The sequence below is a fragment of the Canariomyces notabilis genome, assembly GCF_033297395.1.
Source record: "Canariomyces notabilis strain CBS 508.74 unplaced genomic scaffold N656scaffold_16, whole genome shotgun sequence".
Classification (NCBI taxonomy): Eukaryota; Fungi; Ascomycota; class Sordariomycetes; order Sordariales; family Chaetomiaceae; genus Canariomyces; species Canariomyces notabilis.
The window spans coordinates 491,469-517,196 of record NW_027041838.1 but is presented as its reverse complement, the minus strand read 5'-3'; the positions used below and the strand labels follow the sequence as shown (position 1 = coordinate 517,196).

General features: G+C 55.0%; 13 protein-coding genes across 13 annotated transcripts; 6 read left to right on the top strand and 7 right to left on the bottom strand.

The window, feature by feature from the left end:
• The first annotated feature begins 148 nt into the window (after positions 1-148).
• On the top strand, positions 149-1,854 carry N656DRAFT_781037 (uncharacterized protein). Its single transcript, XM_064815502.1, has 3 exons — positions 149-262; positions 358-1,210; positions 1,273-1,854. Exons 1-3 carry the CDS (start codon positions 236-238, stop codon positions 1,683-1,685), a joined length of 1,293 nt encoding a protein of 430 aa, XP_064668779.1. The 5' UTR covers positions 149-235; the 3' UTR covers positions 1,686-1,854.
• A 3,071-nt stretch (positions 1,855-4,925) lies between these two features.
• N656DRAFT_176361 (ankyrin) lies at positions 4,926-7,122 on the top strand. The gene has a single exon (XM_064808756.1). It carries the CDS (start codon positions 5,023-5,025, stop codon positions 6,949-6,951), a length of 1,929 nt encoding a protein of 642 aa, XP_064668778.1. The 5' UTR covers positions 4,926-5,022; the 3' UTR covers positions 6,952-7,122.
• Positions 6,933-8,333, bottom strand: N656DRAFT_781033 (uncharacterized protein). Its single transcript, XM_064815501.1, has 2 exons — positions 8,105-8,333; positions 6,933-7,969 (listed from the first exon to the last, which is right to left on the bottom strand). Exons 1-2 carry the CDS (start codon positions 8,197-8,199, stop codon positions 7,294-7,296), a joined length of 771 nt encoding a protein of 256 aa, XP_064668777.1. The 5' UTR covers positions 8,200-8,333; the 3' UTR covers positions 6,933-7,293.
• A 403-nt stretch (positions 8,334-8,736) lies between these two features.
• N656DRAFT_790687 (uncharacterized protein) lies at positions 8,737-9,525 on the bottom strand (the record flags this gene model as incomplete). The annotated part of the gene is made up of 2 exons (XM_064816910.1): positions 8,737-9,162; positions 9,229-9,525. 2 exons carry the CDS (start codon positions 9,523-9,525, stop codon positions 8,737-8,739), a joined length of 723 nt encoding a protein of 240 aa, XP_064668776.1.
• A 272-nt stretch (positions 9,526-9,797) lies between these two features.
• Positions 9,798-11,159, top strand: N656DRAFT_808968 (DUF1783-domain-containing protein; the record flags this gene model as incomplete). The annotated part of the gene is made up of 3 exons (XM_064818357.1): positions 9,798-10,274; positions 10,533-10,606; positions 10,681-11,159. The coding sequence occupies exons 1-3, from the start codon at positions 10,162-10,164 to the stop codon at positions 11,157-11,159; spliced, it is 666 nt and encodes a 221-aa protein (XP_064668775.1). The 5' UTR covers positions 9,798-10,161.
• Positions 11,160-11,180: 21 nt separating this feature from the next.
• Positions 11,181-12,810, bottom strand: N656DRAFT_781031 (translation protein). Its single transcript, XM_064815500.1, has one exon. It carries the CDS (start codon positions 12,447-12,449, stop codon positions 11,286-11,288), a length of 1,164 nt encoding a protein of 387 aa, XP_064668774.1. The 5' UTR covers positions 12,450-12,810; the 3' UTR covers positions 11,181-11,285.
• N656DRAFT_176118 (coiled-coil domain-containing protein 25) lies at positions 12,679-14,494 on the top strand. The gene is made up of 7 exons (XM_064808755.1): positions 12,679-12,786; positions 12,985-13,178; positions 13,244-13,278; positions 13,397-13,627; positions 13,698-13,847; positions 13,909-14,362; positions 14,447-14,494. Exons 2-6 carry the CDS (start codon positions 13,106-13,108, stop codon positions 14,053-14,055), a joined length of 636 nt encoding a protein of 211 aa, XP_064668773.1. The 5' UTR covers positions 12,679-12,786; positions 12,985-13,105; the 3' UTR covers positions 14,056-14,362; positions 14,447-14,494.
• On the bottom strand, positions 14,090-15,107 carry N656DRAFT_781030 (DUF1000-domain-containing protein). The gene is made up of 3 exons (XM_064815499.1): positions 14,709-15,107; positions 14,448-14,628; positions 14,090-14,355 (listed from the first exon to the last, which is right to left on the bottom strand). Exons 1-3 carry the CDS (start codon positions 14,954-14,956, stop codon positions 14,113-14,115), a joined length of 672 nt encoding a protein of 223 aa, XP_064668772.1. The 5' UTR covers positions 14,957-15,107; the 3' UTR covers positions 14,090-14,112.
• A 228-nt stretch (positions 15,108-15,335) lies between these two features.
• Positions 15,336-18,681, bottom strand: N656DRAFT_712419 (uncharacterized protein; the record flags this gene model as incomplete). The annotated part of the gene is made up of 3 exons (XM_064811808.1): positions 15,336-16,467; positions 16,522-18,472; positions 18,528-18,681. 3 exons carry the CDS (start codon positions 18,679-18,681, stop codon positions 15,336-15,338), a joined length of 3,237 nt encoding a protein of 1,078 aa, XP_064668771.1.
• A 109-nt stretch (positions 18,682-18,790) lies between these two features.
• Positions 18,791-20,118, top strand: N656DRAFT_790681 (uncharacterized protein; the record flags this gene model as incomplete). The annotated part of the gene is made up of 3 exons (XM_064816909.1): positions 18,791-18,872; positions 19,288-19,494; positions 19,571-20,118. The coding sequence occupies 3 exons, from the start codon at positions 18,791-18,793 to the stop codon at positions 20,116-20,118; spliced, it is 837 nt and encodes a 278-aa protein (XP_064668770.1).
• Positions 20,119-20,488: 370 nt separating this feature from the next.
• N656DRAFT_712442 (uncharacterized protein) lies at positions 20,489-20,854 on the top strand (the record flags this gene model as incomplete). The annotated part of the gene is made up of 2 exons (XM_064811812.1): positions 20,489-20,569; positions 20,651-20,854. 2 exons carry the CDS (start codon positions 20,489-20,491, stop codon positions 20,852-20,854), a joined length of 285 nt encoding a protein of 94 aa, XP_064668769.1.
• Positions 20,855-21,700: 846 nt separating this feature from the next.
• N656DRAFT_799484 (zf-CHY-domain-containing protein) lies at positions 21,701-23,637 on the bottom strand (the record flags this gene model as incomplete). Its single annotated transcript, XM_064817875.1, has 2 exons — positions 21,701-22,486; positions 22,546-23,637. 2 exons carry the CDS (start codon positions 23,635-23,637, stop codon positions 21,701-21,703), a joined length of 1,878 nt encoding a protein of 625 aa, XP_064668768.1.
• Positions 23,638-24,149: 512 nt separating this feature from the next.
• On the bottom strand, positions 24,150-25,625 carry N656DRAFT_781025 (uncharacterized protein). The gene is made up of 2 exons (XM_064815498.1): positions 25,071-25,625; positions 24,150-25,004 (listed from the first exon to the last, which is right to left on the bottom strand). Exons 1-2 carry the CDS (start codon positions 25,171-25,173, stop codon positions 24,406-24,408), a joined length of 702 nt encoding a protein of 233 aa, XP_064668767.1. The 5' UTR covers positions 25,174-25,625; the 3' UTR covers positions 24,150-24,405.
• Between the last annotated feature and the right edge of the window lie 103 nt (positions 25,626-25,728).

The following is a 25,728-nucleotide window of genomic DNA, read 5'->3' as shown; positions in this document are numbered from 1 at the left end:
GTTAATGTTATCGATAAAGACGTCAGTGAATGTGGCTTGCGGGGCGAACTGCATGAGGGGCAACGTAATCTGCATTGCACATGCAACAGCTTCAAATGTGACATGCCTCTGCGAGACCAAACACTGGTCTTCTCTGTATGATCAATCATCGGAAACTTCCCGACTTCACCAAAGCTCCAAGCTTTAGCCGACGATTTATCTTCTCATAACTGATTTGGATTTCGGGGCCTACACAATGTCTGCCCCAACCGATGTCGTGAGTGCCTGTCGATCATCTTTGTGCCGAGATTCGAAACTTAATGCGCCCCCTGAATCTAATCCTCTTCATCCTCCCAGCTAACATAACGCCATCGACAGACTAAAGCTCCGCCAGCACCCGAGTCTCCTACCACTGCAAGACCGCTTGAGATGGACGACGATGATGTTCAAGAACAAGGGGTGTTGGGCGCTGACGAGACCGCTTCCAAGTCCAACGCTGCAAACCCGGCGACGACCAACACGTCGGCCGCCGCGTCCGATGAGGTCCCTCCGCCGAAGCCGCCTAGGCCATTGACCGAATCGCAACGGATTCAGCAGACGCTGAAGGAAGCCTTCCCATCTATTGACGCTTCCGTCATCAGGGCGGTCCTTACGGCCAGTGGCGGCCGCATCGAGGCGGCCTTCAACGCACTGCTCGAGCTGACTGACCCGGAGGCCGCCGAGCGGGACCGGCCGCCTCCGCAACCCCCAAGGCCCTCGGCAGAGCCGGTCGGGCCGACTTCGACGGACTTGTCACAGCTTGAGGCTGACGAGCGCTACGCACGCCAGCTTGCGGAGCAGTACGAGAACGTGGGTGCGTACGAGGCAAGGACAGCAAACCGGGGCTACCGTAGCCAGCCCGCTCCCCGTGGCCGGCAGCAAACGGGTCTGAGGCCGGAGGACGAACGTGAACACAGTTTTATCGACGACGACTTGCCCGTCATCAAGGAGAGCCTACGCAAGGGCTTTTTGGAGACACAGGAGAAGGTCAACTCCTGGTTCACGAATTTGAAGAAAAAAATTGACGAGCAGTTTGACGACGAGGGCGACAACCACGGACAAGGGAGCAGCTCTTTCGTGGGTAGGCCGACCCGGGATCAAACCCGGAGAAGCGCAGATTATGACCGGTACGATGCGGATCCCGAGCTGCTGAGCGACGATTTCGCAGGCATGAAATTCCACAGTGACGGCAGTAAGTCAGCTCCACCAATGTTACAGTTGAGTGCTTTGCATGGCTGATCCGTGGTTGTCTAGCCCCGGTTCAACAACAGCGACCTTTTGGCGGTAGCAACCCCAACCTCTTTAAGCCCCCTCCGCCTTCAAAGTCGCCCAAGCCGAGCGATGGCAGGAAGGTCTCCTTCCGTGACACGGTCGAGGACATTGACGCTTACAATGCGTCGCCCAAGATCCCGCCAAAGGACAGCGCTGGCCCTGGAGGGGCGACCAAGACGAGCAAATGGCAGCCACTGTCCTCAGTGGATCCAAACCCAATCGCCGAAAATGACCCTTTCAGCCTGGGAGACAGTGACGACGAGCGGGACCTCAAAGACAAGACAGGGAGCAAGGAAATCAAGATGGAGGATACCGAGAGGCTAAGGCAGGCCACGGCGGATGCCATGGCAGATAGCCTTGTAGAGGATAAGGCAAAGGGCGAGAGTTCCAAATAGGCGTGGATAAACAAACAACAGGGAATGCCACTGGCAGGAGGTGTTAATGGCACTTTTCTTTTTATACCAATGGCCTGCGCAATAGGTAGTTCCTTGGTGGGAGTATGGCAAGTTGATTCCTAGCCGAATGGCGGGTGAATTAAGGCCATCCGTATCAAGTAGACTATTTGAGGACGAATCTTTTCCACAATTACGCCGAGAATAATGGTCGTTTCGCAGCCTCATCGCCCCTCAGTCAATGTTATAAGTTACGCGGTCCAGTTATGTATTGACGGAGGCATTTCCGGCAGGAGACGCAAGCACTTGCCAGGTCTGGTTTGTGCACACGTGGATGGCACAAGACCAATCAATACCTACGGGTTAAACGCAGGTCAGCTTCAAACTTGGGAGCCCCCGGCAGAGCGCTGTTGTAAAGTCGAGATCGGATGCTGGAAACGAGCATGCAAGCAGCACGAGCGGATGTAACAGGACGAGTGAAAGGAAGGCTTAACACATCTCCTCGGTGTTTTGGCGCGGAGTGTGTTGGGGCAACTTGTATTTAACCCCTAGCCCTATCCGCTAGATGCCCCTCCTTGGGTGCCCCTCAAACCCTCTTTCCGTTCACCACCACACAGCATGCCCCGCAGAGGTGTCCGCCCTGCCCGTCATCGCATATCGAATCAATGAAACACATGGCTAAATTCCGACTGCCGATTGGCTCATTCGCTCGAGCGAAGAAGAGAGTTTTCGGGACCTAGTGACGGGTCTTTAAAAAGCTTAGCGGAAGTCGGTTGGTTCCCAGGGGAGCGGATCTTCTTGATGACATAGGTTGACTAGACGCATGTAACTCACATGACAGAAACGAAAAACTGGTTTAGGTATTCCGTGCGTCTTCTGCTCCCGCGCAAATAACGTTACTCCAATGGGCGTACTATTACAGGTGTTACAGGGTGCTAGTACGGATGCCTGACTCAGAGGCTCTTGCCTCGTCGATGCGGCTGTTGAGGAGGAAATACTGGAACAACAAAGACGCCTCATTCCAAGCAGTCCTCGACTCCTCGTATGTAAGGTACCTCCGAGGTGGCCCAGACTAGGAGCTATCTCGCCCTTAACTGGGATACCGCTAATTCACGACTGAGAACACTACGGTACATACCTGCTGGAGTTCTTTCCACGTCTGGTGGATTGCACCTGCAGCGGGTAGCACAACACTTGGAGTATCCGCAATGGTCAATTCAGGAGAGTCTTGGCGCCCATTTGTATCTCAACCATCGACGGCCGAGACCCGCTTCAACGGCAGCCAGTCTTCAGGAGCCCACCGGCACCAGTGCCAGTCTCGGTGTTCGACTTGGCATCCTGAACCAGTCGATTCGAATACCGACCACTGGTTCATTCGTCCTGCCTACTTCGGGGAGGAAAGAAACCCCCGGTGAGAATACGTAGCAGGTAAACCGGTTTTCACTTCGCACTCGACCTGCGTCTTCTCTTCTCTCAGGTTTCTCTTATTAGTTTCTCGGCACTTGTCCAAGTTATCGGGTTCAGTTAGCATCTGAGTTCGGCACGCTACCCTACCTTACCTACCTAAAAAGGTACTGCTGTGTATGTACTTGCCCTTTGTAACGATTCGCTCGTAACTTACATTGGAGTACCGCTCACACACACTCTCGAATCCATCTGCAGTGGCTTAGTTCCTGTACCTACCTGCCTTATTACCCAACAGACCCCCACGTCGACGACAGTTATTACCTCGGGGTACTTGCTGCACCACCTCCCCGGGGCAAGAACGTCGCGGGGTCTCCTCACATTCTTGGTCTCTCAAGACGTGGGACGGATTAGATAGGTTTACCAGTTACAGCAACCTGGCCCCAAAGCTACCGTCATTATTGGTTGAATGCTGTCTAGGGGGTTCGCCAATCACTATCCCGACTTACACGTGTGGCCGCTGCCTCGGAGGCTGTGACCAGACTGTAGCAGTGGTCGAAGCCTCATCATGTGAGTCTTCTTATTGTTTTTCCTGCTGTGTCTATCGTGTCTACCAGATCTGTCCCGAGATTGACTCAAAATCAGGAAGTTCGGCAAGTATATCCAGAAGCGGCAGCTCGAGGTACCAGAGTATGCTGCGTGCTTTGTCAACTACAAGGCGCTCAAGAAGGTGCCTACGCCCTATTCCTTCCTCTGTGCCGAGGAGGACACACCGCTAACTCCAACCCGATAGCTCATCAAGAAGCTTTCGGCGACCCCCGTCATCGTCTCTCAAAACGACGCCGCCCAGCGTGCCGGAGGAGAGCAACTCGACCCGCAAGCTGCTCTTCAGGCGAATAAGGCAACCTTCTTCTTCCAGCTTGTAAGGGTGTGAGTTGCCGTATAATAGGGGGGTTGTGCTAACGCGGCCTTCAGGAGCGAGAGCTCGACAAAGTCAACGCCTTCTACTTGCAAAAGGAAGCCGAGGTAGTTATTTCTTGGGCTTCTCCCCATACCTGGTGATGGATACTGCTGACTCAATACCAGCTCAAAATCCGCCTCAAGACTCTCCTCGATAAGAAAAAAGCTTTGAGATCCCGGAACCATGGCGTATCGAGACGATCTGCTAAGTTCACTACCCTTCAGGAGGGGTTCCAACAGTTTGCCAACGACCTGAACAAGCTACAGCAGTTTGTTGAGATCAACGGCACGGCCTTCTCCAAGATCCTGAAAAAATGGGACAAAACATCAAAATCCAAAACGAAGGAGCTGTATCTCTCTAGAGCTGTCGAGGTGCAGCCCTTCTTCAATGCCACAGTCATCAGCGAGCTCTCTGACCAGGCCACCACAAGTCTTCAGGAGCTCGGCGCCTGGGCCGAGGGCGACAATGTCAGCTTCGAATCCCGTCCAGATCACATTGTCAGCAGCCAGCACCTGCCGGGCAGTGACGAGGGCGATGCCGACACTCTACTCCTAGACACCGTTCTTTCTGGGAACCTGGATTCTTTGAGAGACTTGTTGGGGCGAATGAGGGCCATGACGGATCCGAATCACGAAGTTGACATTCCGCTGATGGAACGCATTACTAGGACGTTCCTCGCATCCATCAATGAAGGCCCCCCTGACGCGCTCCAGGTCCTGCTGGAGACGGGCCTGGTGGATATCCAGTCGGAAGATGACATTAACGAACGGAACTGTCTCCATCAGGCAGCCATCTACGGCAATTCGTTTGTACTCGAGTACGGGCTCGCTAAGGGGGTTGCGGCCGACAGGACGGATGTTTACGGACGAGTGCCCCTTCACTATGCTTGCATACACGGCCGCCTCGATATGCTTGATGTTTTGCTATCCGGTATGGATGTGCCCCTTTTGATACAGGTTGAAAGTCCATGTTGACATGCCACACCTAGTTTCTCCCAAGACCATCAATCTCACCGATCATGATAATTATACGCCCCTCATTCACTGCATTGTCCATAAGCACTTGGAGTGCGTTGGCCGATTGTTAGAGCGGTCTGCCCGGCTCGACCCCGTCTCCGATAACGACCACGCACCCCTTAATCTCGCCTGCGAGCATGGCTCGTTGGCCATTGCTGAGCTTCTTCTCAAGCATGGCGCCCAGATCCTGCCTGACGCTGAAGGACTCTACCCCCAGCATGCGGTGGCAAGGGCCGGTCAAACGCCGGAGCTCCTCCTCCTTTTGAAGAACTACGGAGCCGACCTTGATCAACCGGATAAGCTCTACGGATGGACGCCGCTAGTGCATGCAGCGAGTGAAGGAAACGTACCATGTCTCCAGGCACTTCTCGATGTCGGCGCGAACCCCAGTATCTTGGACGAGAAGGGACTTTCGGCCTTGTATTATGCGGCTTGGGAAGGCCATCTGGAGTGCATGAAGCTCCTCACACCATTCAACGAGAAGAAGGAAGCCAACCCGTCAGTGGTGCACATGGCGGGCTCGCTAGGACCACTAGCCACCAGTAGTGCCCCTTTACCCATGGCGATGGATTTGGATTCTATCCCGGCGCTCGAACTCCCGCCGCCCATCATCCCTTTACGCCGCTACGGGCACAACTTCCTCGACACGAAAACAGTGGTGCAACTTACATTTGGGGATAATGGAGAAGAACCATTGGTCTTCTTCCACGATAGCAAATATCCCGCTGCACGCATCACCATTTCATCCAAGGCCTCAGAACTCATCCCCAAGAACGTTATGCTTCCCTTTCAAGAAGATACACGACTCGTCTCGTTCCAAATCGACAGCCTTGATTCGTTTACACTAGACTTTGACGTCTTTCCCGCCTACGGGGCCAAGGTGATTGCCAAGACCGTGGCACTGCCCAATACGTTCCGGGCCTTGCTGGACAGCAACTCTGCCAGCTGCTGTCTACCGTTGTTTGACCCCCGACTGCGCGCCATTGGACAGATCAGCTTCCATACGCAGGTCATCAAACCTTTCCAGGGCAAACCGCTGGAGATCACCGATTTCGAGACGTACTGGAAGGCCACGAGCCAGCTGGACACGGCCACCACGGCGACGGCCATGAGCAGCAGCACCTTTGTCACGGGGTCCAGCTTGTCGGGCGATTTTGTCCGGATCTATGTCCAGCATACAAGCGATGGCATCCCGGTCCTCTGGCCGCGCTGGACCGTCAGCTGCGGCGGCATCGAGGTGCCGGTATCACGCCTGACTTTGTCTCAGTTCCGCACGGCCACCGGGCCCGGGCCACATTCTCCTCTCCCGCCTGATGACATTGCTTCTGTACATGACATTCTCGCTACATCAGGGGGCACTACCCTCCACGACGCCCTCTCCCTCCTCCCAACGGGCATGCATGTGAACATCCAAGTGCTGTACCCGACGGCCGATGAGCGGGAGCGGCTAGCGCTCAGGGAGCTGGGTCTTAGCGCCGACCTAAACGCCTTTGTAGACGCTATCCTGACCGTGGTGTTCGACCATGCCCGTATGCAGCGGGCCCAGGGTCAGGGCCCGGACGCAGTGCGGTCCGTCGTGTTCAGCTCGTACAACGGGAGTATCTGCACGGCGCTAAACTGGAAGCAGCCCAACTTCCCCGTATTCCTGTGCAACGACCTGGGAAGGCAGCCGCAGGACGAGGCAGGGACCGCCATGGCTCAGCACAAGGCTTGCTCGATCAAGGATGCTGTCAGGATGGCGACGAGCAATAATTTCATGGGCTTGCTATGCTGCGAGCGGTTGCTGGTAAGTTTGACTCTTTCTCGGCCCCTTTTTCTTCTCTCGCCAGAGGCTAGCGGTGGTGCGGCAGCTAACAGCGATGTCAATAGGACATGGTGCCTGCGCTAGTGGATGCCATCAAGTCGCATGGTCTGGCGCTTGTCGTGGACAAGTCAGGCCAGGCTTTGAGGTCGCCCGACCTTGGGCCGTTGGCTGATCCGTTCCCGCGTCTGCCGAAGGGGGTTGACGGGGTGCTGAAGGGGAATGGCGTGCTACGGTTTAATGAATCAATAGACGTGTAGACGTAAGATGAGACGGCGGCATGGTTTACATCGGGTACACAACAGAAAGAGGTCGTCCAACAGCAGGATCATCAATATCCATGCCAACGCCCCAGGTATCAAGTCTCTTTTTCTCGTTGGCTCTCTTTGTCGATCACCCGAATGTTACCAAAAACCGCTCTTTTTGACCCTATGCACCCTTATAACCATACCGCAGCCGGCCCAATTCCTTCTCGGGATCCGCGCCCGTCTTCATAGCCACCTTGAACCCTACCACGGCGGCGTACACCACCCCTGGTAAGGCCCCGAGTAGGATGGGACTCACCCCGGCCGTTTCCAGCCCCGAACTCTTTGCCGTGTGCAGCAGCCCCGTCACCAAGGCCAGCCCTGCAAGCCCGAGATTCAGGTACGGCAGGTACCGTTCCAAAGGCGACCCATCAGCAGAGTAGCTGCCGCCCAACAGCCCGCGAAGATCCACCACGCCCCTTCCCCTTCCTCTTCTCCTCCTGCCACCCATGATGTCGGATCCGCGGCTCGCTGAACCTAACCCTATACCTGGAGAGGGAGAGGAGTATGCCGACCCATCGAGAAAGGCGAACCCCGTCTGCGTGGTGTCGAGCCGGTATAGCAGCCACGTCGTCGCGGCCAGGGAGGTCAGTCCCAAGAGGGAGAGCAGCAGTGACGGGCTGTTGGTTGTACCATGTTGTGATGAAGACGATGTGGAGAAAGGTGAGAGAAGGAGGGATAGGACACGGAGCAGGAAGGGCAGGCACGACAAGGCCGGGAGAAGGAAGAGCAGGCGGAGCAGGGAGGCGTTGTGCGTGTTTCGTTCGGTTACGAGCTGGGTTATGACGGCTTCTTGTTCTGTTTATTTTCATGTTAGCGGTGGGTGGTCTTGGTTTGTGCGAATGCCAGGGATAGAAACAGCAGGGTCTTGGAATAGGACGAGAAGAGAAAGCATTGAGAACGCAAACAAGCTTTGCTAGGGTAGACTCGCACCTTGCTCGTCCAGCACTTCCTGGTTCGAGGAGTCGCCTTCGTCGTCGGGGTAGTGGAATGTACGCCGCAGCCGGGCTGCGGCTGTGGATATAGCCATGATGGGCTGCGGCTTGGTTCGATTACATGTAGAAAAAGATATGGCGTTGGATGTTGCGAGGCTATAGCATCTTGTGAAGCTGTGTATTGTATGTAGGCTGAGCGAGTGCACTGGTGGAAGCTGGAATCTTTGGCATCAAGCACGATGACGTTGGGTTCTTGGCGGGGCTTGGCGGGTCAGAGTATCTGATAATTCCATACTACTTCGTACATACATTGATGTAGCATGTATCCGTATTCTGTATTTGCATGTCCGTATCACTACGAAATGATAATTCCCGGTATGGTTTGTGGACGGGTATCATGATTGATGCAACAATCTGGAAAGGATAGAAGACATCAGCAACGACCGGCTCAGATGGATGAATATATATCACAATTAGATGTAGCATGATACGTTACTGAATTGTTCCTCAGGATAACGCCAGTCACCAGTTGCTCCCTTGCATGTCCATCTAGAAGAAGAGAAGTAGACGAACCTCAAAATTGAAACATTGTTTTCCTGAACTAAGGTGAAAAGCAACTGGTTCCTTGGTGCCTACTTCCCCTCTGCGGCAATCCCCTCCGTGGCCAACATCGACGGGGAAGTGTTGTTCGCCTTCCTGTCCTTCCTGGCCCGCCAGAGCTCTAACAAGACCAAGGCAGCTAGGATAAAGCCCAGTATGAACAAAGGAATCAGGTTCCAGCGCCAGCCTCGCATAAGGCGCAGATCCCTAACGATTACGTTTCGGTCTCCCGGTCCGACCAGGGGTAGCCTCAGCACGGCATCATACCAGTTCTCGGGTGTCCACCGGCCGTTGGGGTACTTTGCGGGTGCCGGGTTCTGGGCAGCTATGGCGAGGTCGATGCTTCCTCGCGTCCGGCCCGTCTCAATGAACGTGTAGATGAGCGCCGAGAGGGTGAGCAGCGCACTTAGGACTACTATAAGAGCCCAGAGATAGAAGAACCGGGAAGACTTGGCGTACTATCAATCATTGCTGGTCAGCCGGTGGTCTGTTGACCCTGGGATTCGCGATGATCAGGGGCTCACCTTCTTCCTGGACCGCCTCTCCAACAACAAGGCGACAAGACCGCCAAACCCCACCAGTACCACGGCTGTCCCGCCCGCAGCGTTGGTCGTGTGCCCTTGATCAGTCACCAGGTTTGCTGGCTCCCCGGCTAGCAAAAAGTTCAAGCCGTCGGGGTAAGCGACCATGAACGGACCGCCGCCAGCACCGTGGAGGAATGAAACCATGGATGAGACGAGGGCGAGGGAAATGACCCCGTCCATAGTGGCAAGGAGGGTCATAATCGAGATGGGAACGAGAAGAGACCGAGAGAGCGCCATTTTCATAGACTTTCCCAAGGAAGATTATGGTTTAGCTTTCTGGGTACTCCTTCTCGTGCAGTGCTGGGGAAGACACTGGCTGATATCTCAAGCGTGGACTCGAGCCAAAAGTTGTAGACAAAGCAAGAGAACGGAAAGGGAGACGAAGGATGGCTTATCCTATTTTAAGCACTCAAGGAGAGTAGAGACAAAGGGCCATGTTCTTGAGTGGGCTACACTCTCAAATACCGGTGGTCCATCCTGAGGTACAGTATGTACGTAGCAGCCCAGCCGTTGTACAGTACTGTCAGCATGAACTTTTCAACAGCCCTTTCTATAGGCACCTCGTTTGCAACTCATCCGTTGCTGTCGAAGCGGTGAAGACGGGGCGGCGACACCATTGACGCCATGACGAGGCTGATGTATCTGTGCATCCTGATGGAATGGGAAACCCAAGTAAGTAATCGTGGAGGAGGAGGATTTAGGGTTTACTATTCTTAGCCAAGCCTTAGGAATCAGTAAGGTAAGCTGAGCCTGTACACCCTGCGTCAGACATATGGGAGCGCAAATGGTATATTCGAGGCAAGAGATGTTGGTTGGAGACAAGAGACAATAAGGCGACACGTGGCGTTCGACGCCTCTGAAGACAAGAAAAGAATGGAAGTCAAAGAGCAGGCGAAGCCGCGAAGAGGTGGAGGCGCAGGCACGACTGGAGAGAATGCCGATGCGGTGATAACCACGCCAAGGCCCTGGTTTGTCGATAAGATAAGGTAAGTCAATACGGTAATTGCGGTAACTTACCGACCCTCCATCCCAATCACAAGCTTCGACTTCCGGGATGTGGACTGAGCATCAAGATCCCATCCACACCACACCACAACACAAACAGCCATGCTGACGAGGTTAGCCTGGCAAAGGTGGCCGGGCGCGCAACCGGCCCTGCTACAGGGGAGAGTAGCATTACCAACGGGACGGACAATAGCACGTCTTCGGGCCCGGCAGCCGCAACTTCAACACCTCGTCCCAAGACGAACCCTTGTAAAGGCGCCCAAGCCCGGCGATGCTCCGTTCCTGGAGCGCAGGCCCGACCGGGAGCTGCCCAGTATGTTTGTTTCCCAACACACCATGCCCACACCTCTGAATCCGCAATCTTGCTGACAAGCCATGTTGGTGCAGCCATTGAATCCATCACGTTCCGCTGGTCCCGCACGCTGCCCCTCTTTGCCGCCGTGATCGCCGTCGCCTCAGTGGCCATCTTCAACTACCAGAAGCTGTCCAGTCCCGTCACGGAGGCGACGCTGTACGCGCTGCGCACGTCGGACAAGGCGCGCGCCCACCTGGGCGACGAGATCTATTTTGCCCAGCAGATACCCTGGATCTCGGGCGAGATGAACCAGGTGCGAGGCCGCATCAACATCAGCTTCCGCGTCAAGGGGACCCGCGCCGGTGGCGTCATGCGCTTCGCCAGCTACCGGCCCTCACCCCGGGGCCTGTTTGAGACAACCGAGTGGAGCTTGACGACGGACGATGGCAAGGTGATCGATCTGCTCGAGGACGGCGACCCGTTCAAGGCGATGGTGGGCGGGCCCAGCCTGGATGACGAAGAAGAGGTTACGACGAGGGGTTTTAGAGGGAAAGAAGTGAAGAAAGTATAATCTGAAAGGCATAACCATGACGGGTGTTCCTACACGTTACTTGTACATTGAATGTATGTCAAGCTTGTATGATATGGTACAATACAGAACAACATAAAACAAGCCAGCGACAGCAGCAACTCCCAATCACAACGCAACCGGTGCCTGGCCGGCAGCAGATGCATCCAAGCCGTCTTCCGCAATTATATCCCCAATCGCATCCTCCTGCTCCTTGCTAAGCGTCATACCACCGGAGAGAATCTCTGCTATCCTGCGCTCCCTCCTGGCCGCTTTGAGCTCCAGGTGACGCTCCCTCGCCGCCTGCAGGTGCGCCTCGGCATCCGGGAACCTCTCCTCCAGCATCTTCCTCGTCATTTCAATAAACTTGGGGTCCGGCGGCGGCTTCTTGCAGGCGTCCTGGATCTTGACCACGGCGCCCTTGGGCCCAGCAACGGCACCCTTGACCACGACAATCCCGAGCTCGTTATCCACCAACAAAACCGGCAGGTTCTGCACCGTCACCCTGTGGTTGCCCATCCTGCCGGGCATCTTCTTGCCTGGCAGCACCCTGGACCCGCTGCCCTGCGAGGGGCCGACGGAACCAATGGTCCTGTGATTCAACGAGTTGCCGTGGCTGGCCTCTTGCCCAGCAAAACCGTGCCGCTTCATGCCACCTGCAAAACCCATGCCGCGCGAGTTGCTGCGCACGTCGACGCGCTGGCCGACGTGGAACCAGTCGGGCATGAGCTGCACGCCGACGGGGAGCAGGCCGCTCTCGTCGCGCACGCGGAACTCGGCCAGGACTTTTTTCGGGGCGAGCCCTTTCGCCTCGTAGTAGCCCAGCATGGGCGCCCCGACATTGGCCGGGTGCCGCTCGCCCATGCCCACCTGCACCGCCCAGTAGCCGTGCTGCTCCCGCGTCTTGTTGAGCACCGTCTGCACCCGGTCCAGCTGCAGCACCGTGCACGGGATCCGCGCCCCCGTCCGCCCCATGAAGGCCGTCATGCCCTTTTTGATGGCGAGCACGCCCGCCCGCACGGGCGTGGTGCGTTCCTTGCGCTTGAGCGCCGCCGCCGGGCCCGTCGTTGGTGCGGGCAGCCCCGATGTCACTTGGTTGAAGCGCCGTGGCCGGGCGCGGGACGGGAGCGTTGACCAGCCGGATTTGACCGTTCGGACTTGGGTTGTGGGGAGGAGGTTGTTGCTGAGTGAGGGGGAATTACGGGAGGTTGCTGTCGTCGTGGTGATCGGTGTTGGGGATGGCCGCAGGACGAGGAGCTGCCGCCAGCCGCGGGCGGGCAGCCGGGGCGCCATCTTGAATTTTCGGTGGTTGTGGTCCTAATTTGTCGGTTTGTTCGATTCAAGTGTTTCCGATTCCAATATTGTAGTAGGACTATGGCATTGGTTGGATCTCGCGTGTTGTGCGTGTCGTGGGAGTGAGAACGTCGACCGACGGGCGAAGGTCGCGCTCCAGGAGTTTTGCCGTCAGTTCGAGGCAGCACGGCAGAAATTTGAGGAGAGCTGCACCGATCAGATAAAAGTCGGGTCGTGCTCGATAAGGCTGGCCAGGGGAAAAGTGGGGCTTGCTGGACATCTAAGTTCTCAGAGCTGTCAAGGGCAGAACCTACCAGCCGGCCTTCCATGTTCCCAGGTGAGTACGGCAATCTACTTTGTATGGCATAGGTTTTGATATACCTTGAGAGTTCGCTGTAATCAGCGTTGCTTATAACTCATGTTGCCGCGATGTGAAAGGACGGCGAACGCCAGCGCTCTAACCCTAACCCTCGCTGGCGGTCTGCCCCTCAACACCAGCAGCATAAGTCACCTTCAGTAACTAATAAACGAGGAGACCAGCTAGCCAAGGCTGCCTGAATCTGCTCAATACCAACCGGCTTCATTGTCAAGCTCGTCCCTCCTCTCCTTTCCAACTGCCGATCTCATTTCTTTTCTTTTCTGTTACATATATCGAAATGGTCTACTATTTCACGTCCAATGTCGTCGATCCGCCGGCGTTTGTCTACGTGGGCAAAGACAAGTTTGAGAGTGAGTGACTTAGATACTGAGATGACCGTCATGGACACAAGCCAGTCTGACATTCTGGCTCACAGACGAGGATCTGATTAAATATGGCTGGGAGGAGGATGTCTGGTAAGCCCGCCGAGTCTCTCAGCTAATGCTGATCCAGACTCTTACTCATTGTAGGGTATGAAGGGCTCCTAGTAGTCGCTGAGGACCTGGGCGCTCACCTACATGACCAACAGTTCCACGTCGACAAGTTGTCCAGCGCCCACATCTACCTGCGCCTGCGCGAAGGAGAGACATGGGACAACATCCCAGAGGCGCTGCTGACCGACCTGGCTCAACTGACCAAGGCCAACTCGATTGAGGGCAACAAGAAAGACAACATAACCGTCATCTACACGCCCTGGTCCAACCTCAAAAAGGATGGCAGCATGGCCGTGGGGCAAGTGAGCTTCAAAGACCAGAGGAAGGTTATTTGCATCGAATTCACTTTTCCCCCCCAAAAAAAAAAAAAAAACAAACCCATTGACAAGAATTCAGGTCAAGAGGATACTCGTAGCCCAGCGCGAAAATGCCATTATCAACCGGCTCAACAAGACCAAGGTTGAAAAGTACCCCGACCTGAAGCAGGAGAAGGACGACCGGCAGCGGGAGCTGCGCAAGCGGGACCAAGCCGCCCAGCTGGCCAGGGTTCGTGGTCACTGTCTCTGCTCAACACTGAGTAAACCTCGAGCTAACCGTGTGCCCGCAGAAAAAGGAGGAAGCCCGCATCGCAAAGGAACGCCAGGAAAAGAAGTGGCAAAAGGAGCACGCCTACGATGATTTGTTCTCTGAGGAGAACATGGCGGCAACAAGCAACCAGAACCGGGACGAAAACTGGGAGGATGACTTTATGTAGTCTCTCTTAAGCCCATCAAAACTCAAAACGTAAAGCTTTGTATTTGTATATATGCCCTCAAATTCCTGGCCCCTGCCCACCGATACCGCTACCCATTTGATTCACGCTCGTGCCCTTGATTTTGTGATCCGACGGGTTCGCGGCCGCCTCGTACATGATATTTGCCGGTGCGCGGCCGAGCTGCATCCACTCGCCTTTGAACCCTACGTACGAGATGCGCGTGACGTCCTCCTCGCCCTCGCCAAAGTTATCCGGAAAGAAGAGCGTCAGCCGCCGGACGGCGTTGAAGCGCGCCCGTCGCTGCAAGGCCAAAGAACCCAAAAGGTGGTCGATTAGACACGATTCCTACTAGGAGAGGAAGGTCACAAACCAGGACGTGAAATCATACATACCACGGGCAACTCCTGCACCTCGCTCGTCCGGCTCAGCTCAAACACCTGCGTCCCATCCGTCTCCTCGGCCACCCCAAAGTCCACATCGTCCCGGTTGATGATGACCTTGAGCGTCTTGGGCGCCGAGTCCGAGTCGGACGTGCGCAGCAGGATCGAGTGCAGCCTGATTTGGCCGGTGAACCTTTGTTTGGGAAGTTGTCAACGTTCCCTTTTCTTCTTCATCGCTAAAATTTAAAAGTAAATAAAACAATAATAACCTACGGAACGTTCATCAAGAGCTGCTCGTCGGCATCGCTTTCCACCTCAGGCTCTGGCGCCATCCTGTCGGCCCACGTCTTCTTCACCACCTCCTTTCCAGACCCATACCGCGCCTCGTTCAGCGTCGTGATTTCATCAAACTTGATGTGTTGGTACAGAGAGAACTGCAGTGCCGGTGTGATGTCGTCTGAGTGGTCATGTTCTCCGCCGTGGGAGTGGTCGTGGTGTTCGTCGTGGCAGTGGTGCGACATTGTGGTCCTACTTTTCTTTTACCAATTTCGGTTGTGTGTATTCTGGGCCTGAATATGGAAGTTGACCTGACGTTGTTGTTTGGTGACTTGCGAGTCTAGACTCAATACGCTTTGTCGGTCCAGTTTGATGTGTGATTTGAGGAGGCAATGAGCGCTGCTGTGGATGCTCGCTGCCGCCTGAAGAGCACTAACAATTTTTTAAGCCACTGCAGTGACTTGGAGAATGATGCTGCACCCATCCAAGGAATCATGAATATGCCATATTTCGGTCTCTAATGTAAAAGGTTTCGTTTAACCAAGAAGGACGTATGTATGCCTTCCAAATCATACTCAACGACTTCCTATCCAGCACTACCACTAGCAGCCCCCTGCACCCCCTTTACCTAAACCCGCTCAATCTCCTTGCGTCGCTCAATCTCTTCCCCTTCTTCTTGAGCGGACTCTTCTTAAACGGCGACAGCCTGCCACCGAATGCCCCATGCAAAACCTGCGAGGTTGGCTGGGACGGCGTGCCCTGAGACACGCCTTGAGACGACTCCTCCTGTGACCATACGCCAGACTCGCGGCGGAACTCCCTCCTAAGCGGCGAGCCCACAAACACCCTTGGGGACCCAACCAGCTGCTGCGACGAGAACTCCCATGGTTGGCGCTGGGGATGCGGCTGGTTCGTGGACAGGATTGTCGGTTGCGACGTCGGCAACCCGCCCTGAGACAACGATTGGGACCTCGACTGGGACGAAAACTCCAGCATACTCTCCTCGCCGCCACTAACACCACCACCGAGGCTGCCAAATACCCTCTGCGACAACCTCTCTGCCCGCTGCCGCCTCGCCTCAATCTTCTTCCGTCTTCTGCTGATAGCGTCCTCGGCATCCAAATCCCGCCCAGGTCTCCATGAGATATCATCCGGGTCACCGCCTAGTTCCCAGGGGGTCAGACCGATGGAGGACTCGTCTCGAGTGAAGGTTGGCGAGGTGTTGATAGTCGCATATTTGCGCAACCGAAGGGCTACCACGTCTCCTCTGTCGTCTTGCTCCTGATCTTCTACTTCCTGGTCTCTGCTCGACCTACTGCGTTCTGTCTTAGGGGGGTTCACTGTTCCCATTTTCGAGGGAGATGGTATTGAAGGCGGCGAGCTGCGGAACGGCAACGAACTCGACGGGGTGGTATCCGCGGCCTCGCTCTTGATTGCTGGTGTGATGGTTGTCCCAGATTGCGGTACAGCACAGATGCCTACATTGCTGAGAGACATTTCAGCGGCCATGGCTTGTAGCACTTTTTCTCGAACTTGGCTGGAAATTGCATTCTTGCCTCGGCTTCGCTGCGGCTCCGGAAACAAAGCACGGAGCCGTTCGACCAGGTCATCGGGACCGAAATCGGTCAACGGACGACGAGCCTCTGGCACGTACAGCCACTCGCTGGATTGTCGGTGTAGCGCTTCCTGCCGGGCATCCCACTCACGAGCGAACTGGAGAAGGTCTCTCGGGTGGTGAGACTTTGCCAGATCAAGCCTAAGGAAGCCATTAGTACACTTGACCAGGATTTCGAAAAGCTACACAACTCACAGCGAATGTCTCGGCATGTACCCATCTTTGCTCTCTTTCTCCACAGCCTCTCCAAGGAACTCAAACTGGTCGCTAACCGCAGAGGGCATCAATCCTTCCTCAGCGCTAGGCGCGAGCTCTTCCGGAGCAGACAAACGCTTGGCAACGAGGGTAAAGTCGGTGTGAAGTTCGAGCCTGTCTCTCAAATCCTCCAGTGAGAGCGTTCCAAGCCCTTTCTCCTTGAAAACGATCCGTTCGTCAAACTCGTCCGGAACAGCAAACGCGCTGGTCAAATGTTGAAGCAACTTGACTCGAAGCCTATGGCTCTCTTCGGAGCTAAGCCTAGAATCGGGAGGCAGCACCGTGACGCTTGGCTCATCAGACCAGACACAGAGCGCGCTGTGGACATCTAAATTGTGACCGAGCGTCAAAAGCTGAAAGAATTTGAGATTTGCGTTTCGTAGCACACGGCCGGCCGCCGACACACGCTTCGCTTGCCCCAATAGGCGGACAACAGGAAGAATATGAAGACCGACAAGACTGGATGGACTATTCAGGGAGATCAACTCTCGGTGATACCGCGCCGGCGTGTCCGGGGTTGGGTTCATGAACCAAAATACCGTCATTTCGGTGTCATTTATGGACCTAACACAGACGAAGCACGCCTTGTGGTCGTTGATGTAAGCTCCTGGCGATACGTCGAGCCGGAGTGATGGATCGTTGACGTCTTTCTGGTGAGAGCAGGAAGCAAGAATCTCGAGAGACACTTCATTAACTTTGCCCTCGGTAGCTGCCACCCAAAGAACACGTGTGCTGGTGAGTACAAATGCCTGGGAATTGTCATATCGAGAAGCTGCCACGTCCAAGATTCGATAGCTGTCGTTGGGTAACACCATGTGGGAGAAGGACTGCGATCTTTTACTGGCGGAATCAAAAAGATGTAATTCCTTAGCGTTGGAAAGCAGAAGCAGCAGTCGAGGTGAGAGCCGCAACTTGCCCTGGTCCGCTTCGGTAGGCATGGAAGGAGACGCGGAGAGTTTCGACGAATTATTTGAAATTCCCGAGCTTCTGTGCCTTGGCGACAAGCGTAAGATCCGATGCGGCCGCGGTTCAGAGACGGAGCCAAAAGGCAGCTTTGCAATGGGTCCCGTAACGGCGTTTCCGCACATCCTCATAATCGGTGTCAGCATCTTGGGTCGTGAGTTTCGGAGGCCGGTAATATCCCAGACACTCCAGTAACCGCACTGGTCGATAATGACAAGCTGGGGTGTGTCCATGCCTGGATACCGGCTGAAGCAGACATCTGATTGCAGGCTCCCTCCGGTGCGCCCAGAGGGAATCGTGAACAAGGGGTTGGCCGAGATCTGGCTGATATGAGACCGGCCCGATGCCTGAGCCGAGTTACCGGCGACCGGCATTGGTATAGCTCTCAACTCAGGCTCATAAAGGGTAGTTGAGGTGCCATTTTGAACTACAAGCCAGCGAATCGGATCATGCTTTCTGAGGTCGACGGCGAACTTGACCAGAGAGATCGGAAGGGCATCTTGGCACCATTCACCTTGGAGCGCGCTGGGAGAATGTACGCGGATCCTGATATCCGCCTCAGTCCAAGCCCATTCCTCGTAATCAATACTGATGAAGCTAAGGACGTTTCCAGCCACGCCAGAAGCAACAGCTAACACCGGATGCCCCTTGGCATCGGTCCCTCTCGTGTCAGTAATCTCCCCTACGGAACACAGAGGTACGCTGTTCGGGGCCGTCGGCTGCCTTTTCGCTTCGAAGCTGGCGATTTCTTCCAGGAGAAGGGATTCAACAACTTCGTCATCGATTGAGGCTTCCGGCAAATGTTCTAGAAGCCAGTGCTCCTGAGCCCTAGCGATCTGCGTAGGTTTTGTGACACTTGGACGGGGACCACCATGCTTGGTCGGAGGGCACCATGGCACAAAGGGTGTCACCTGCTTGAAGTGAGGTGCTTGTATTGTGAGTAGGGGACCATGTAATCGCATGCATCGAAGTGAAATACTCACTCTCGTCCGTAGCACGGTTCCTACTCAGGCGCCCGATGCCATCGCCATCCTGAGCTGGGCGGTATGTCAGTCGACCAATGATGCCATCTGACCGAGCCCGCCGTGCCTGAATGCGGCCGACGGGCGGCGGACTGGCATTCCTCCTCTCATCCATTTGGGCCTATCGCAACGGGGATGTAAAAGGGCGGAGCTTTCAGAACCATTCTCTCGACAGGACCGAACGAGATATGAAGGCTTGATCAGGGCAAATAAGAAAAACTGAAATGATGATCAGATCTGCAGTCAAGAGCAAGCCCGAAATATTGAAAGAGAGAATGAGAGGCGGTATTGCAAGGTTCGCGCAATGTAAGTAGTACAATCTGGTGCAATACTAAGATCGAAAAGCTCTCATCTCATTGATGATGTGAAATTTCGAAGATTTGAAGCTTTCCTCCAAGCCCCAGAGTCGATGTTCCATGCAGACAGTAGGTGAACGTTTTAGTGGGGCTGAGAAGGGGCTCTGTCCACTGAGAGCTGTGGCAGTGGGTCCAGGTTCCCCATCTTGGCAGAAAGATTCCCTGGGAAACCCGCTGAAGATGGAAAGCGGGTAAACAACAAACCTGGGAAGACATCACGACGCTACAGTACCTCAGCTAAGACCAATCCAATCCATCCTTAATTCGGCTCGAGTTACAATCGCACAAACGCAATTTGCAGCATCGAATCCAGAAAGCACCATAGCTCAACTAGAACAACTACTCCGTACTGCAAATGTCATCAGCATTTGAGCCCTCAATGTCGACAAGCCGGGCGCCGCTGGTGGCGCCGTCGCTCGCCGACACGCTGCCCAATATCAATTTCGGCTTCGATGAACTACGAGATCGTATGGCCAAATTCACAGCAAAATTTGACGCCTTTATCGAGCAAGGGCGGAAGCGCGTACTAGAAGAAAGGAACCAGTTCCGCATGAACGTAGCAGAGTTGCAGGGTAAGCAGGTCCAGCTCTTCTCGTTCCTCCCGCATCGGCGACGTGAGCGGCTAATCCGAAAAACCAACCTGCGCAGAGGACCAGCGCATGAAGAAAAAGGACATTGAGATCCTCCAGCTCAAAACTAACACGTACCAACAGACCATAGCCAAGGAAGCCGCCGAGAAGCGCGACATGCAGAGCGCCATCGCGTCCCTCACAGCGCAGCGCGACCGCCAGGCCGCGGCGCGGGACGCCCTCAAGGAGCAGATTGAGGCGGCGCAGAAGGATATCGATGCGCGGCTGGCGGCACAACGAGCCTACCAGGCCCAGCTCGAGGCGCAGGCGCGCTACAACGTGCCCGAACTCGACTTCTGGGTGACCAACCTCTGCATGCGCATCGAGGGCGCCGGGGTCGAGGACCGCCTCAAGTTCGTTTTTACGCATATCGACGAGAAGAATTGGGAGCGCGAAGCATGGTTCGAGCTGAGCACAGGGAGTCGAGATTACGATGTGCGGCATTGCCGGCCCAAGCTGGAGCGGGAGAAGATTGAGAAGGTCTTGGAGAGAGTCAACGAGACGAGAGAGCTAGTAGTGCTTCTCAAGGGGATGAGGGAGTTGTTTGTTGAGGCCATGCGATCATAACTCGGGGTGTTTTTTGGGCGTTAAACTAGGAGCCTCGGTTTGTTACGATACCTGTGATCATTGATGACGGAAGGAAGGGATGAAGGTGGGCGGCATCAATCTAAATGGGAAGCCTGATGCTCTCTCGCACGACTTTGACTTCAATACCTATAACCTACACGCATTTGACTTTTCGGACCCACCGTACTGCTCGTTTGTCGGTTCTTGATGCAGCTCTACCGTCCATACTAGGTACTGTCCATCGATCCATGATTCCTTGTTGCGTATACACGGCTGCGCGTGTGCAACCCCCGCCAATTAAACACCCACGCAAACGCGTAACGCGGGGCCGCATTTCAAGCCTTCAAAAGTTTATCTCAATTCACCCAATATGCCACCCAACGAGCGGTCTGAGAAGCAGGCTGCCGCCCAGCAGGCGGTTGATATTCTTTATGAGATCGCCACCATTCTCGTAAGTAAGCCTGCAGAAAAACCTCAATCATGAATCAGGGATTCGCAGGCAGAGAATGGCTGACATACTTCTAACACACAGAACTGCCATCTTGACCGCCGTACGCTATCCATCTGCATCTCCATGATCGAGAACGGAGTGAACCCCGAGGCTCTTGCAGTAGGTCGCGCCTATTCCTCCGTTGTCTGGGTCATCATGAAACCGCCTCAGATTATCTTCAATTCCGTTGTTGTCTTTTCCACAATTCCACTGGCTCACTCATGCTCATTCACTCCGCTCGCCTAGACTGTCATAAAGGAACTACGTCGGCAGGGCCAACAAGCCCAGATTGAGGCGGCCCCAGCCACATCAGCAGCCACTTCCTCAACACGACGAAGCAGATAAACCTAGCCACTAGAGTGCTCATTACCATCACCCCATCCTGCAGGCTCTGGTGAGAGCTCAAGGAGGTCCCGGCACGACAGTGGAGTGCCAGTCGGGGGGGCGTTGACTAGCGATACGCCAGTTCAGAGTCGCCGCGGCCGTTCTGCCTGTGGCCAGTTCCAGCTATCTCCCAACGCACCACCTCATAGCACTTTACTGGCACTTACTCCTCTCCTTATTCGACCTTCACAAAGTCGATACGCCCCAGCCCGCAGGGCTTGGCTATAGAATGCCTGACGTGGGAGGAGATAGGGCACCTCCTAACTCCACCAAGACAGATATGTCAATAGAGACAGCATCAGATACAGCTTAGTGAATGGAGTACAAAGATAACCCTGCTTCCACTGGCCCGCCATCTAGTGCTATGGATTCCTCGATGCCGCCAGCCCTGTAAATGCAATCCCATCAATGCTATGGCCAAGCCGCATGCATACATACCATCCCATCCCATCCCGCGATCCCGTGCCACGATTTCATCCCATTTCCCAAACTCCCAGGATCAAAATGCAATTCCATCGCTTGTTCCGGCCCATCCAACCATGCAGTCTTACAGCTGTATAATATATCCGTCCCTCTTCCAGCTCCGTCTGTCCAAACCCCAAAACAGGAGATGCCCAAGTTGAAGGGCTCGGTTCACCGTCCAGAATCGCACATATCCGATGGATGCAAAGCACGTGATATGGCCTTCCCATCCCATCGGCCGCTAGTTTACCGATGGCCGACAAGCACGATCTCGTCTTCATCGTCGTCGTCGTCGTCATCCTCCTCTTCCTCTTCACAGCCCTCTTCCTCAGAGCTCTCCTCCTCCTCATCCTCATCAATGTCACCTGCACTCTCAGAAGTGACGGCATTTCCCCGATCAAGATGATCCCTGCCCCAAAACAGGTCTAGCAAGTCACCATCATCTTCCTCATCCACGTCAGAGCTACCCCAAGTCTCCGGTGCCACAACCTCAGGAAGAGGTGAACCAGGCTCAAGCTCCAGCAAGTCCTCGAGGGGCAGTGGCTGCGGAGCGAATGTCGACGGCGGCGGGAAGGGGATGTCAATCTCACCGCCTTCCTCAAACGCCCTCTCCGTGCCTCCTTCTCCGGGCATATTCAGGAGCTTCAGCTGGGTGGTATTGTACGACTGGCAGACGGTGCACTTCAGGCCCAGCCAGTGGTAGGCGGTCTGGCACTTGGCGCGGCAGTCGTTGCACGAGACGACGGCGCGGGCGTCACGGTACTCGGGCGGCATGGGCTGGTTGAGGATGGCGAGGTCGTGGTTGCGGAACTGGTACTCCATGTTGACGCAGCTCTTGCTGCACAGCGGGCACTTGTACGACGTCTTCATGTGCTCCTGGAAGCAGTGCCGGTGGATGCTGTGCCCGCACTGCATGAAGACGACGGGCCGCGTCGAGCTGAACAGGTAGTCGCCGCAGATGGGGCAGTCGCAGTCCGTCGACCGCTCCACGCACTTGTGCGAGCTCGATGTTGAGACGCAGGCCATGCATTTCTGGGTGCGTATGGCGTTAGCGGTTGTGCGTAGCCTCTCTCTTCAGTATGACTGCTCACCTTGCAGTGGAAAAAGTCCTTTCCTAACCCCTGTCCGACCCTGCACAGTCCGCAGTCCGGGCAGTGATAGATGGGCTTGTTTGGGTCGTCATTCCAGAGCTTACAGATGCCACAGTAATAGTAGGCAGCAGACTCTCCGCATCTGACGCAGGAATCCGAGGCCCTCTGGGCGCAGCCGCACAGCATGCACAGCATGTGTTTTGTCTGTTGGCGCGGAAGGACGTGGTCCTCGGCCGCATCATGGCAGAAACGGCATGTGTACCACCGTTCGCATTCAGCGCACTGCAGCTTGACGTTGCGGCGGTAGTGTTCGCACCCGAGGGCAGGCCGGCCGCTGTCCTCGCCGTCCTCTACCGGTAGTTCGCCGGGCTGCAGGATCTGTTCGTCGTCGGTTGGGGCCGCAGCCGGGGCATACGTTGGAGCGAGATCCTTTTCGGTTAGCGGAAGGTCAAGCGGTCCCGATCCGTCGCCAAGGGGGTTCCAGAACTTTAGGGCTTGTAAGGTCCCGGCATGTTCGCTATGTTCCGGCACCCCCGATACGCTCCTGGCTGTTGGTGATTCGGGTCGCACGATAGCCGAGGCGGCACTAGATAGTTTCTGCAACTTCGTGTACTTCTCCATCAATAGTTGGTGCATCATCTGTGCTTTGCGGTTCTCCGGGATGGCCATTGCTTGGATCGACCGGATTTTCCGACGGAGCTCTCCCATGCCGTCATCTTCAGGTAGAGGCGCAACCTTCGCACCTTCTTGTAGTGGCCATGTCGCCGTGGCGATCGAGTTCACCTCTGCGCTCTCAAAAGGAGCGCTCGATTGTCGATCCAATTCTGCGTCGGCGCTTTCGCTTGATGTCGCCCTAAAGCCGTTCGGAACGGCAGCTGCAGCGTCATCAGACGACGCTTCTGGCATCTGACTGTTGAGCGCGTGCGTATCTAGTGTTCTCCCACTCTCATCTCCTTCCAAAATTGCATCTTCGCTCGACCTTGTCCTGCGGTGGCGCAAAGCGGGACGCTCTTCAGCAGCAAACCCGGCCGAGAGGCGTCGGGCTTGTCGGAGAACCGGCGTGATGATGAATTCGGAGACATACGACGACATCGCAAAGCATCGGCGCGTTATGCGATGGACTGGAAGGGGAAACCGTCGTTGGCGTCTGTCCGGAACACTTCGTTTAGGTGGTCACCATCGGACCAGTAGGACGCACCAACCTATCCGTACGATGTCTCGAATGGCGAATTCGAAGTGTCCGGTATCCGTAACGTTGGTGCCAAGATGGAAATATTGAATTCGCCCAAAGTCCCCACAGCTGGCCAGATCACTCAGCTGCGTAAGGCGGGCTTGGCATTGCTACGACACTCCTTGCCAAGCAATCGCTGAGCCTACAGTTCACCCATTGTTTGTTTGTTAGCGCAGGACTCTAGATAGGGGTTCTTGTCCAGAAATCAGAGAACTGCTTCTCAGCAGCCAGAACGTTTGATTCAATGCAAGAAAAAAGAGTATCTAGAATTACTCAAAGAGACTTAGGTATTTTCTTCAGAGCGTTTTTTCTGTAGAAAAATTGGCCGTTTTGATGCTGAAATTGAACTCTTAGGGCTGACCCTGGTATTGAAGTCAGGCGCTAACGAACAAACAAGGGGGGGACTGTAGGGTGTTCCCTCAACCTCATTCTCTCTACCGTTCCATGATACAGTCCTTAAGAATCAGCGTCCCTTCGTGGATAGTATCGTACACTTACCCATTTCCCAGAACTCGGCCTCGGCACTGAGCGTGACACTCGTCCAACATATTCAAAGAGCCGAAGACACAATCATGCCCTTAAGCACTCGAACTACTCCGTATCTAGCATCTATCGCAAGAAACGCTGAACTAGGCTACTGAAGGCTCCGTTTCGGGCAACACAATGCGGAAATCTCCCTTGACGCCGAGATGGTCAGTTACCCAAGCTTTTTCGAGTCCCCCTGGACGCATAAGCTGCTCCCGATCGCTCTCCTTCTCTACTTGGACGTCCCTCCCGAATGTCACAAAATTCATAACTTGGAGCCCACCGCAAAACAGGATCTTGTCCATCCGACTAAGGCCGAAGCGTTCACGCTGCCAGGTATGAGCCATCTGGCCCCACGTCATTCCCTCCACTGCGCCTTCCCCACCACCATTCTCGAGATATGCATCTTTGAGATGGTTGTCCAGATGCAGGGTCCGATCAAATGGCTCAATCGCGTTGAGATCTCCCGCAAGGACGCCGGCATGTGCCTGGTGCAGGTACTTGGCCGCAGTGGCGAGCTGGGAAGGTCGCTTTGGCGGAGTCGCCACCAGCGACTCTAGGTGAGTGGTGCAAAGGCGAAGCGTTCTGTTATTTGGCAGGGCGACGTCGACAAAGAGCGCATCGCGTTGCATCGCGGTATCCTCATAATGAACGCGAAACACATCCTTGATTTGCATGGCCTTGGGGACGAGCATGCATGTGCCTATTGGCGCAACATGATCAGGCTTGTTCTCGAGGCCTCGGAGATGGGAGGTCTCAAAACGCTTACCATATCCTGGATTTTCCCAGTTGTCGACCGAGACATCGGTTATACTGTAGTCCCGTCTCACCCAGTCGGCCTTTTTGATCAGCTCCAAATCCCCACTCACCATTTCATTCAGCATGATGACGCTCTGGTTGGCTAACCCAGCTATAAGCTCGAGGTGTTTTAGAGCAGCTTCCATTCGCGCATTCGGCAGTGGCCTCATGAAATCGATGTTCCAGGACAAGACTGAGAAGGATACGAGGGTCTCGGCTGTGGAAGCATGTGCTGTCTTGGAAGTCACAGCTGGTTGCCAGGCGCTATTGAAGAAGGTGAAGTATGCTTGATGTGCAGGTTCACCAGGCTTCCAGGGCGAGACTGGATTGGAGTTTCGAAAAGCCATCATTGTGGTGCTGTTGTTTCTTTCAACAGCACACTGCCTGCGTAGTAAGTTCAAAGCTTGGATGAGAGTTCCCACCAGCTTCGGCATGAGATCATGAAATTGGGGGAATGAAATAGGGATCCCGGAGGAGTTCTTGCGGATTGAGTGAGGTTGCCTCAACAATAACGTGAGATCGTTGCCAGTTGAGGAACCACATGCCACACGGTCAGGCGCAGTCAACCGATTGGTCGAGGACTGTCCCGTGCTTCTTACTGTGTATGCAGTTGGATGCCTAATCTAATG